Genomic DNA, 12,500 nt, shown 5'->3' with positions numbered 1-12,500 from the left:
CTCACAAAGATACACAGATAGGGTGTAGGCCTACACTCATTCAGGTTGACTTTTCAAAATTTTAATTATTCTTCAGTGATAATAATCTGCACAGTATCTTGCCCAGAAGAGGGTGAGATAATAATCTGCACAGTATCTTTCCCAGAAGAGGGTGATAATATCTGCAATATGATTGGAAATCTATCTTATATTGGTCCCCTTTTGTCCATAAGGTAAGAAAAAACCCTGGTCATCCTTTGCATGCAGTTCTCCATAGATAACACCGTTTGCCAAGTATTGGTAAATATTCAGTTAAATATAATCGTCTTGTGCTCAATACAACAGAGTATTGAAGAGGTACTTAATCATGTACAAACTCTGAGCAAATATTTTTATTGACAACAGTTTGTTCATCATATTCATTTTGTTTGCTTGTGTATCTTGTTTATTTTTCGTTGTTATTTCCTCTTTATAGTTTAATCGTTGCCTTTCAATTCAATCTTCTGTACTGGCTGCTTTTCCAGTAGGGCCATTTAACATGTAACATTCTATTTGTAACTAAACTTTCTGGTTGGTTTGTAATACCAGTTGGGTTTCTTTTCTCAGGAGTGAAAAGCTGTTGGTTGGATATGCAGGGAAACACTGAACCTTCAAACTCATACACACAAGGTTTCAGTAATTTTGCTAATCCTGCTTCTTTGCTGCTAGATCAGCTGTTGTTGTTGTTATTGGTGTTGTTGTTGTTGTTGTTGTTGTTGCTGTATGCTGGCAAATTTGGGTTTGGTTAAATGTGTTACTAATGAGATTTCAACATGATAAATTCAATCATTTACATTATATGACGAGTAAAATTCTAATATAATTCGCCTACGCCATTTTGTCATCACTAACACTTTCTATCAGATATAGTAAGCATTCATTTAATCTCCTCTATATAAAAAAGGGCAAGTGTGTGGCTACACACACACACACACACACACACACACACACACATATATATATATATATATATATATATATATACAGTATATATATATATATATATATATATATATATATATAAAATATATACACATATATGTGTGTATATATTTCTTTTCGGTCATGCTCAACTCTCCTGGTTCCTCAGGTAAGGTGAAGAGGAAGTATTCATACCCTGATAAGAAGGGAAGCGCATGCATGTGTGTGTATTAGGGGCGTATTTAGGGCAGACCTCTGGGACAAATGTCCTACCCCCCCCCCCCCGACATTTAATGGGCCCCCACAAATAGCCTCCAACAAAACAGTTAAAACCAAAAATGATTATGAATCCAAAACTGCAACAGGTAAAATCTTTTTAAACACATATTCTATGAGTGGATAAAATGAATGCTTTCCTAGACTCCCCTTCTCCTCAGTGGTACAACTGTTGGTTTACAACCCCCAACCCCGAAACCCAGCCATATTAACAGTAGCAGCAGCAGGGGCCTGCTAGCAGCTACAGGGGCCTGCTAGCAGCAGCAGGGGCCTGCTAGCAGCTACAGGGGCCTGCTAGCAGCAGCAGGGGCCTGCTAGCAGCAGTAGGGGCCTGCTTACAGCATCAGGAGCCTGCTAGCAGCTGCAGGGGCCTTTGATTTCCTGATATACGTCGACTCTCTAATCTGCTTTCATATTAAATACTCGTCAATTCTTATGCTAGTTTGAAAGTCCGGTGCCCTAATATTTAGTGTACTTATATTTTATTTCCATCATATCTTTAACAAAGGTTAGTGTAGAACACAAGGCTTCCATAAAACTGGGTACTTAAAGGGATTAAAGGACCCGGTCATGTCTAAATTCCACTGTCTTGGGTTAGAGTTCTCTTGCTTGAGAGTACACTCGGACACACTATTCTATCTTACAGTATTCCCCTTCCATCATATCTTTAACAAAGGTTAGTGTAGAACACAAGACTTCCATAAAACTGGGTACTTGAAGGGATTAAAAGACCCGGTCATGTCTAAAATCCATCTTTTATAAACCGCAAGCTTCAAAACAAGAGAATATGGCTATGCTATTCCAATGATACTGTTACAGTAAGGTTTACAGCCTTGTCTGCAAGATTTTTGGAGGGCGTGATGGCTGGTCAAGCAATGGAAATGATGACAGAAAACACATCAGCCGTACTACAGATGACCGCGAGCACTGCGTGAACATCGTCACTTTTTTTTTTTCAGAGAGAGCTACAGTCTCAGGTCGAATACATCATGTACTTCTAAGATAGATCACAAAGATCCGTAATTACTGACAAGAAGTTATTAAAAGAAGTATTTTTGTGATACTATTCCTTGCTAAGCGTAGCCTTCCTCTTTTTGGATTTGGTGAAATACGGTAGTTGGTTCGCCCGAGAATCGTAATTACTTCGGTAAGATGGAATTATTTTCATTTTATGAAACTTTTTTAGCTTTTGACCGATCGCTTACAGTGTGAAACTCCTTAGGGAAGAATGATTTATTCAGAGCTTTGATATTAGTATGATTTCATTCAATGAGTTGTTATTATCTTACAATTATTTACATTTATATCGTTCCCTCACGAGTTGGAGGCAGGTAAAATGCCGTTGTATTTCGTTTCTTTACTGAGTATTCAGAAACATGCTAATAAAGCCAGTGGTCATAATATTTATATCAGAGTTAGGAAGGTGAGTGCTTAAAGAGATTGTTGGTAGAGTGCAAAATGCTTAATACTTTTCTGTGACAGTTGATTCCACACCAGATATCAATCATACTGGTCAACTGTCCGTGGCAGTAAGACATATTGAGAATGGTGTTTTTAACATTTTTAGAAAACACTGGGCACACAGGACAGCAACGAGAAATTGCATTACTTAAATCTTTCTATGTAGTTGATATCAATATTGCAAAGCGCTATGATCAATCTTATGATAACGCAGCGAGTGTAAATGGTAAACATATTGGGATGCAAGCTCTGATTAATAAGTAGAATCCTTAGGCCATATTTTTTTCTAGGTTTTACTTACTCTCTCAATTTCGTGGGGCAGTCTGCTGTTGGATCCTGTAGGTCAGCTTTGGCTGTTTTACATTTGTTGAAAAATCTTATGTCTATTTTTTGGCGTTCCACAAGAAGTTTCTTCAAATTGAAGGATGCTTTGAAAACAAGGGACTGCAGGTGACACACGGTCTGCACATCTGGATGCTATGCGGGCCTTTATCAAAGGCTACAGTGCAATTCTTGATGTACTAGAAGGAATTACAAAGGATAATTTTGAAGGAGGTTGTACCAACCGTGTGTCACACGATCGTACATAGTTCATTTTGTGCTTGTATCTTCGCTCTCCCCTCGCACTAAAAAGAACCTGAAAAATCATGTCTGCTTTTCTCCTCTGTAACATTGTCGATTTCTCAACATGAAAGTTCTTGTTGTTTTGAGATTTTGTATATAAAGGAGAGTGTTCTACAATAAACTAACTCAGTTGCTTTCACACTGCCTTTGAGTTCACAACCTTCTCTCGGCACGTTACAAGGTGATACAAAACAAAAGGCATACACATTGTATGATGCAATATGTAAGCTTGAAACAATGCTTGAGCGATTCAATCAAGACTAGCAAATCTTCACAACAAGAAGCGATTGATCTCAACACTGTTGTCACACCTATGAAATCTCTTTCAGTATCTATGGAATCACTGAGTGATAGCTATGAAGAGTTTTTTAATGAAGGAATAGAAAGGTCGGGCACAGATATATTTACGACTGAAAAAAAATACATAATAGAAAAGTGAAGTGTTCGTTTAGATCCCTTGGATTAAGGGAGACTGCTGAGGCCAAGCTGAGCCAAAGAGAAATTTTTCATGTGAATGAATTCAACTGCATTCTTGATTTCTTGGTCACTGAACTTCAAAAACGCTTTTCAGCATATAGTAAATGAGAGGTTTGACTTCCTACATAACACCTTTCAAATGCCATAAGGGAACATTATTGAAGCTTGCCCAAAACTTATTCAACTGCACTTTGCTGTCATGATTCAAGAATGTTTGATTGACAATAAGGTTCCTGAAACTGTCATGTATAACTTGTTAATAAAAATGAATATCGAAGATACTTTTCCCTTTTCCAGATGTAGAAGAAATAATACGAATCTACTTGTTACTTATGATATCTAAATGCTGTGGTGAGAGCATCACTCTAAATCAAAATTAACTAAAAATTGTATTTGCTCATTGATGGATCAGACAATATTTGTCAAACTAATTATTCTCTCCACAGAACATGATGTTCTACAGTCCAATATTGTGAGGTTTTGAGTAAATACACAAACTCAAAAGGGCCAATGTAAGAAGTTGCCATTGCCATCTCTCTCTCTCTCTCTCTCTTTCTCTCTCTCCCTCTCTCTCTCTCTCTCTCTCTCTCTCTCTCTCTCTCTCTCTCTCTGTTATTAAAAATTCAGATAATTGCGTATATTTTTTTCTTTTTGTGTGTATATATATATATATATATATATATATATATATATATATATGTATATATATATATATATATATATATATATATATATATATATATATTTGCCTGTATGTATATATGTATACATATGTATATATATGCATATATATATATGTATATGTATATGTATATATATATATATATATATATATATATATGTGTGTGTGTGTGTGTGTGTGTGTGTGTGTGTGTGTAAATTTTGCTATTCTCTTTATCTACAGATTGGTAGAGTTTGTTTTCATTGTTTCCTATAGAAAAAAATATGAATTATAAAGAATATTGCTGTTTATTTTATATGATTTTCATCCCAGATGACTGACTCTGAGTTGCCACTGTCTATGTTGGTACGACAGAACGGGACCCTACAAATTTTTCTGTCCCAGGTAACCCACACGCTAAATGCGTCCCTGATGTGTATATCTATCTATATAATTATCCGTCATTTTTGACGGGTCGCGTACACTAGTAAAATATATATCACACACGCATCCTGTAGCTGACAGGAAGGGAAGTCTTTTGGAGATAAGTGAGTATATGCTGGAATGCCATTCAAACTTCGGCCCATGTCAAGTTCTGGGGCGTAGCCGAGCAACTCAAAAATGTGATTTAAGTGTCAAGACTTGGCTCAAGATCCACTCTGAGTAGGTAAAGAGAGAGAGAGAGAGAGAGAGAGAGAGAGAGAGAGAGAGAGAGAGAGAGAGAGAGAGAGAGAGAGAGAGAGAGAGAGAGTGGATCTTGATGAAGCTTACGACATTGGAAACAGCCACGATACTTTCTATTGCACAACTGGCTAATCTGATCTTCAAACCACAAATTTCTTTCGTTGCGGTTCTTGAAGATTCAGCTAATTGGTGTCCTAATGAAGTAACGAGAAGTCACACGCTATTTCGTAAAGATGGTCGCTACATAATTCACTAGCCGCATAAGATGAAAATTTTCTTCTTCTTCTTCTTCTTCTTTTTCTTTTTCTTCTTATCATTATTATTATTATTACCTAAATATTTCTGATCTATGCAATAGTGGACTTTTCATTTGAACAATCTTTTTATCTTTTTATTATTATTATTATTATTATTATTATTATTATTATTATTATTAATTGCTGAGCTACAGCTTAGGTGGAATAGCAGGATGTTATAAGCACAAGGGCTCCAACAGGGAAAATAGCCCAGTGAGGAAAGGAAACAATAAAAAATAGAATATTTTAAGAGGAGTAACAACGTTAAAATAAATATTCCCTAAATAAACTATAAAAAACTTTAACAAAACAAGAGGAAAAGAAATAATATCGAATTGTGTGCCCGAGTTTACTCTCAAACAAGAGATCTCAGCCTAAGACAGTGGAAGATCATGAAACAGAGGCTATGGCACTACCCTAGACTAGAGAACAATGGTTTGAGACTGGAGTATTCTTCTCCTAAAAGAGCTGCTTACCATAGCTAAAGAGTCTCTTCTACCCTTACCAAGAGGAAAGTGGCCACTGAACAATTACATTGCAGTAGTTAACTCCTCGGGTGAGGAAGAATTGTTTGGTAATCTCAGTGTTGTCAGGTGTATGAGGACAGAGGAGAATCTGTAAAGAATATGCCAGGCTATCCGGTGTGTGTGTGTGTGTACGCAGGCAAAGGGAAAATGAACCGTACCCAGAGAGAAGGATCCAATGAAGTACTATCTGGCCAGTCAAAGGACCCCATAACTCTCTAGCGGTCGTATCTCAACGGTTGGCTGGTGCCCCGGCCAACCTACTACCTACTACCTGAAATATAGACAACCCTCATTTAGCTGGTTACATACTGTTTTATGTGTTTATTTGTCACAACTATAAACAGGGTGCATCTGCAATATCAAAACATTGAATTATTTTTAATGTATATAATTCATAAAGCAGCAAGACAGCATCATTAATTCTTTGACATGTCTGACGAATACTAAGACGTAAATCGGTATTTACCTTTCAATATATACAGCAATGTCAAAGAACAATGTTAAAAATAACCTAATTTTAATCGGGTTTTATTGAAAGTGATTGCTGCCTCAGTGGCGTTGATTTTGTAATTAACTTTTTCTTTTGTTCTTATTATCTTTTTCTCTTCATTTGAACAATCCGCCAGTAGCTGGGAAAGGGACATATCAATAGGAAGGTGATGAAGACCATATCATTCACAATTTGTCTTTAATATATCACAACACATTGTAAAAGTACAGATAATATGTACAAAGTATAAGACACTATCACAATGTTAGTGCACACAAAGTAATGGTCACTTTTGTACAAAAATTTATAAATTACGTGGAGTCAAGTTTAACACATCCTTCGACTCAACCGGTTTCGAGCAGTGAGAAGGTTTTCTGCTCATTGTCAAGAGTGAACTGAAATGCAGGTGTTGTTTTAATCGGAAATTCTCCGTAAATTCAGTAAAATACGTGGGACCGTAATCTCTACCCTACTTTGTTAATATCTTTCACGGGTAGGGCAATATATCTATTTTTTTAAACGGTAAATGCCGGGCAACATTTATTCCAGTATTTTAACCGTTTTTAATGCAAATTTTTAACAGTGAAGGATATAAGGTAAAAGCAGGAGACATTATATTAATCAAGAAATATCTGTTAGAAACCTATAAATTCCGGTTCTGGGGTCAGACGTTGAAAAGGAAAGAAATGTCAATATATAAAGTAGGCAGGTTGAAAAGAGTACCAGGATTGAAGGTTTAAAGGTTTAAAGGTCGCTCATGAATGTCAGAGGCAAGGGACAGTGACATTGCCCTAGTAATCAGGACAATGCCCTAGAGACTGACCATATATTATATGATCAGCGCCCAAGCCTCCTCTCCACCCAAGCTAGGACCAGAGAGGGCCAGGCAGTGGCTGCTGATGACTCAACAGATAGACCTATAGGCTCCCCCAAATCCCCCAACCTTAGCTCACAAGGATGGTAAGGTTGCAGACACTAATGGCACTAACGAGTCTTAGCGGGACTCGAACCCCCGACTGGCGATCACCAGGCAGAGACGTTACCAATTGGTTGCACGGATATATCAACAATAATCCATGCTATTTAATCAGTTTTGTAAAAAAAAAAAGGTAACTAAAATAGTACATGGTAGATAACTTGGACGCGGTTTGAAAGGAAAGGATGTTAACATCCATAAAACAAGAAAGTGCATGCCTGATATACTGCCGTTATTTCTTTGTAAGGTAGGTAGTTGGTGCAATAAAAAGCTTCATAAGTAGGAATTAGTACACGGCACTTCAGAAGTTTACTGCACGTGTGATTCATTCGAGATCAGTAATCCAAGACTAAAAGTAAATATATATATATATATATATATATATATATATATATATATATATATGTGTGTGTGTGTGTGTGTGTGTGTGTGTAAATATACAGTATAAATTTGTATATATATACATTGGCTGTAACCCTACATATATATATATATATATATATATATATATATATATATATATCCTTCCATGCTGTACATATATATTTCATATAAAAGAATATGTATATATAAATATATATATTATAATATATATATATATATGCGTATGTATATATAGATAGATAGATAGATATACATAATATGTATATAGAAATTATTATATATGAATATTTATCCTTTCATACATACACACACACACACACACACACACACACATATATATATATATATATATATAGTTTATATGTATGTGTGTGTTATAAATGTTTATATATATATATATATATATATATATATATATATATATATATATGCATACATACATATACAGTGTATGTGTGTCTGTGTGTATTATATTATTATATTTCGTTTTGCAGTAGCAAGATAAAACAAGAAAAAAATATATCTAGATATAATATATATACATATATATATATATATATATATATATATATATATATACAGTATATGTGTGTATGCATATACATATATGTGTATGCGTGCGTGTGTATGTGTGTGTGTTTCTCTGTGCCTATTTTATTAGTATACTTTGTTTTACTGTAGCGATATATAATAAGAAAAAATATAGCTGTATATATAATATATATGTATATGATATTACAATTACATATAGTCAGGCCTTCATCGTGAAGCTCAATACTACACCACAAGTTTTATTCCAGCTGTGACCAAGTTGTGGAATGATCTTGCAAATTGGATAGTTGAATCAGTAGAACTTCAAAAGTTCAAACTTGCAGAAAAGGTTTTCATGTTGAACAGGCTGACATAAGTCTTTTTATAGTTTATATATGAATTATCTGTTTTGATATTGTTACTGTTTTAAAATGTTTTATTGTTAATTTTCTCTCATATCGTTTATTTCCTAATTTCCTTTCCTCACTGGGCTATTTTTCCCTGTTGGAGTCCTTCGGCTTATAGCATCTTGCTTTTCCAACTAGGGTTGTAGCTTGGCTAGTAATAATATATATATATATATATATATATATATATATATATATACATATATATATATATATATATATATATATATATATATATATATGTGTGTGTGTGTGTGTGTGTGTGTGTGTGTGTGTGACTGCTCCTTTCATTTTTTAATAACTTTAAAGAGAAAAAACCAAAGAAACTTTTAAAGTTTTTAAGTGCTTTTCCTTCATTAAAAATATCTATTGTTATAGACTATATTTTTCGTGTAATAAAAAATAACCCTCATGTCTTATACAACTAAGTACAAATTTGCTTGTGTCAAGAAGAAACTGTATATTCAAAACTTTTTTTTTTTTTTTGTCTCTTGTTTCAGCTATGTTTCGTAGGTCAGGACTGCCAACGCATCCCCAGTATACTGGGAGCTACGTACGGACTTCAAACGAAACGTTTAGATCTCTCCTACAACGCCATCAAGTAAGTTTATCTTTCTCTGTACTGTACAAAGCTTTATTACAATTCCAGGGAATTAATTTTTGGAATACTGTAGCCATCCAATACAGTTACATAATTGAAGACCACAATTATCCACATAAATTTACATATTAATGCTTATTTTTTAAACGAATATGTTACCTTAGAAACTACTGGAAAATCACTTCAACATCTTGGAGTATTTAAATTTTAAGGCGATAATTTTCTTCAGAGAATTGCCTTATAACGTAAATGACTGCCAATAATATTTTTAATATTCATTATTCTAAGTGCAATCCTTTTAATACGATAAAGCCGAATTTGAGACAAACTTTATCTACAAACTTTACAAAAATAAATTACTTTGCATGATAGCAAATTAATACAGCAATTAAAAGGTATGAGATAAATTAGACAGTTAAAATCACCAGCTAAATATTTCCATTAAAATTCCTGCCAAACTCATGACTGCGATGTAACATTATGTGGTAAATAATTTACCAATCTTCCCTATAATGTGGAAGGGGAATATAATTATCTATTTAAGTTGAAAGTAAGTGACAAATTACAATTTAAACGTCATGATAGTGTTCACCACAAACAATCTTCAAATCCAAAGTTTTGCCAATAACAATAATCTAAGATTTTTTTAAGGCAATGTTAATAGTATCACATTTATTTATTAATCGTTAAAATGAATGGGGATTATCCTGGGAAAAAAATCAACAAACTTATGTTGTTCAAAGAGCGACTGTGTTTACTGAAAAATACAACTGATAAGAATAAAAACTGCAATAAGATATACTTTTTAATATCTTAAATATTGAAACTGGTGGAACGGGACCATAATCATCTATTCAAGTTGAAAGTGACAAAATACAATTTCAACATCTTGACAGTGTGCATCACAAACAGTCTTCAAAACCAAAGTTTTGCCAATAACAATAATCTAACTTTTTTCAAAAGGCAATGTTAATACAGTAGTGTCACGTTTATTTATTAATCGTTTTTAACATGAATGGGGATTATCATGGAAAAAAAGTCAACAAACTTATGTTGCTGAAAGAGCGACTGTGTTTATTGAAAAATACAACTAATAAGAATAAAAACTGTAATAAGATGTACTTTTTAACATCTTAAATATTGAAACTGGTATTTACAGTAGTAGTAGCAGTAGAGACTCTTTAGCTATGGTAAGCAGCTCTTCTAGGAGAAGGACACTCCAAAATCAAACCATTTTTCTCTAATCTTAGGTAGTGCCTTAGCCTCTGTACCATGGTCTTCCACTGTCTTGGGTTAGAGTTCTCTTGCTTGACGGTACACTCGGGCACACTGTTCTATCTTATATCTTATTTCTCTTCCACTTGTTTTGTTAAAGTTTTTATAGTTTTTAAAGTGATATTTATTTTAATATTGTTGCTCTTCTTAAAATATATTATTTTTCCTTGTTTCCTTTCCTCACTGAGCTATTTTCCCTGTTGGGGCCCCTGGACTTATGGCATCCTGCTTTTCCAACTATGGTTGTAGCTTAGCAAGTAATAATAATAATAATAATAACGAGATTCGTGTGTTTATGGATAGATTTCTGGATTTGTGCTCTATAGCCCCGCAATGCTCTCTGAGGACTGTGATGGTTACGATCCACAAAATTTCTGCCGAAATTGTGTAAAAAAATTTATTTTGAAGAAAAATAGATAGTTTAGGGACTCAAAAATTCAACTAAAGAAGTGACATATATCATCCAAAAGCCTCAGGAAACAAAACGTATTGTAAGCATTATACCATCACTAAAAATATATCAGTGGCTTACTAACAAACAAGTTCACTTACTATTCGATGACAACAACTGTGTTCTGAGAAAAACTTTTGTTCATATTCACGTCCAGCAGGGGTATGAATATAAATGTTGGAAATTGATATTCCACATTATTGTTATTGAAGCAACCAATATTCAAAGCAATGTGACTTCCTAGAAGAAAGACTTATAAGATCTGTGTCTTAGAATTAACCCTATTGCAATATTACTAACAGACATGCGCACATTCAGACGTAACTTCACATACATCTGTGTACGTGAACATGTCATACACACAAGTACTCGAAAACATGACCGAGAATACGACAAACAGCTCCAGGGGAAGTAACAAATTCTTATCTGACCCTTGACCCCTATCTTACTTCTCTGCAAAAAAAAAAGCGTACCAGAAGTGGGTGTGAACCATAAGTGGGTCTGACATTTTTATGGCAAGTAAAAAAAATTACCCTTTCCAATGGCAACGTCTACAAGAAGTGGATGCCTAACCCCACAAGTCCTATTGCAAGACTAGCAAGAAATTTATCTGACATCCTCAGAAGAAGGCCTACCTAAAGTAGGTCTTTCTTTGCTACCAGATGGCCCTCATGGATTTTTTCTAGCTTTGTGGCCAAGCTTTAAGAACTTTATTTTATTTCCCTACGACAAACATCACAGAAAGTTAGTTTTGCTTCTCAGTGGCAAGCCCTAAAAAAAATTGGATTTAACTTTCCTCTGGCAAGGCCTACAAGAAGTTACCTGACTTCCCTGTGACAGGGACAACAAAAAGTTGCTTCACTTCACTGTGGTTATGTTTACAAGAATGTAGTCTGAATTCCCTATGTCAGGTCATAAAGGTCAGGTCATAAAGGTTGTAGGTCAGACTAAATTCTGAGCATAAGTTTATATGCTTGTTTCAAAAACGTATACCACTGGTCATTCAATTAGCAAAGTTAAGAAAATGTTAAGTCCGGTCAATCCTTGTAGGGCCGACTATCAAAATAGATGAACACTCCAAGCAGAAAACTCTTGAATATCCAAGGGAAGGGCACAGGGTTGGTTGGCTCATCCCATAACTATTTGTTGAAAGCAGGAAAAGATACTTTTCTTGTTACATCACCTCTCTAAAGCTAGAAATTTACATACGAAACCTTTAACGAGTCACATTTCTATTAGGGAAAAATAACGTATAACTTTTTTCAGGTTTTTCACCCCCTCAGAAAGAATTTGAACATTATTTACAATTGTTTGCTTGCTGGTGACTTTTCTAAGACTGGTTGCCAATGGTGGATGTCTTACTTCATTCCTTTAAAGGTTTGCTAGAAACCCAGCCAGATGCTGTGGCCTGACTGGTAACGTCTCTGCCTGGTGTTTCCC

The 12,500-nt window shown here is 34.7% G+C and overlaps 1 protein-coding gene across 5 annotated transcripts in view; it reads left to right on the top strand.

The window, feature by feature from the left end:
- LOC137646471 (leucine-rich melanocyte differentiation-associated protein-like) overlaps positions 1–12,500 on the top strand; it is a 159,338-nt gene that overhangs the window by 118,080 nt on the left and 28,758 nt on the right. For all 5 annotated transcript variants that reach the window (XM_068379576.1, XM_068379582.1, XM_068379586.1 and 2 more), the window contains one exon: positions 9,234–9,334. In XM_068379576.1, coding sequence (XP_068235677.1) covers positions 9,234–9,334 — 101 coding nt within the window. The remainder of the gene's footprint in view (positions 1–9,233; positions 9,335–12,500) is intronic.

The sequence above is a fragment of the Palaemon carinicauda genome, chromosome 1, assembly GCF_036898095.1.
Source record: "Palaemon carinicauda isolate YSFRI2023 chromosome 1, ASM3689809v2, whole genome shotgun sequence".
NCBI classification, from domain to species: Eukaryota; Metazoa; Arthropoda; class Malacostraca; order Decapoda; family Palaemonidae; genus Palaemon; species Palaemon carinicauda.
The sequence above is the reverse complement of the archived record's forward strand: the minus strand, read 5'-3'. Positions and strand labels throughout refer to the sequence as shown.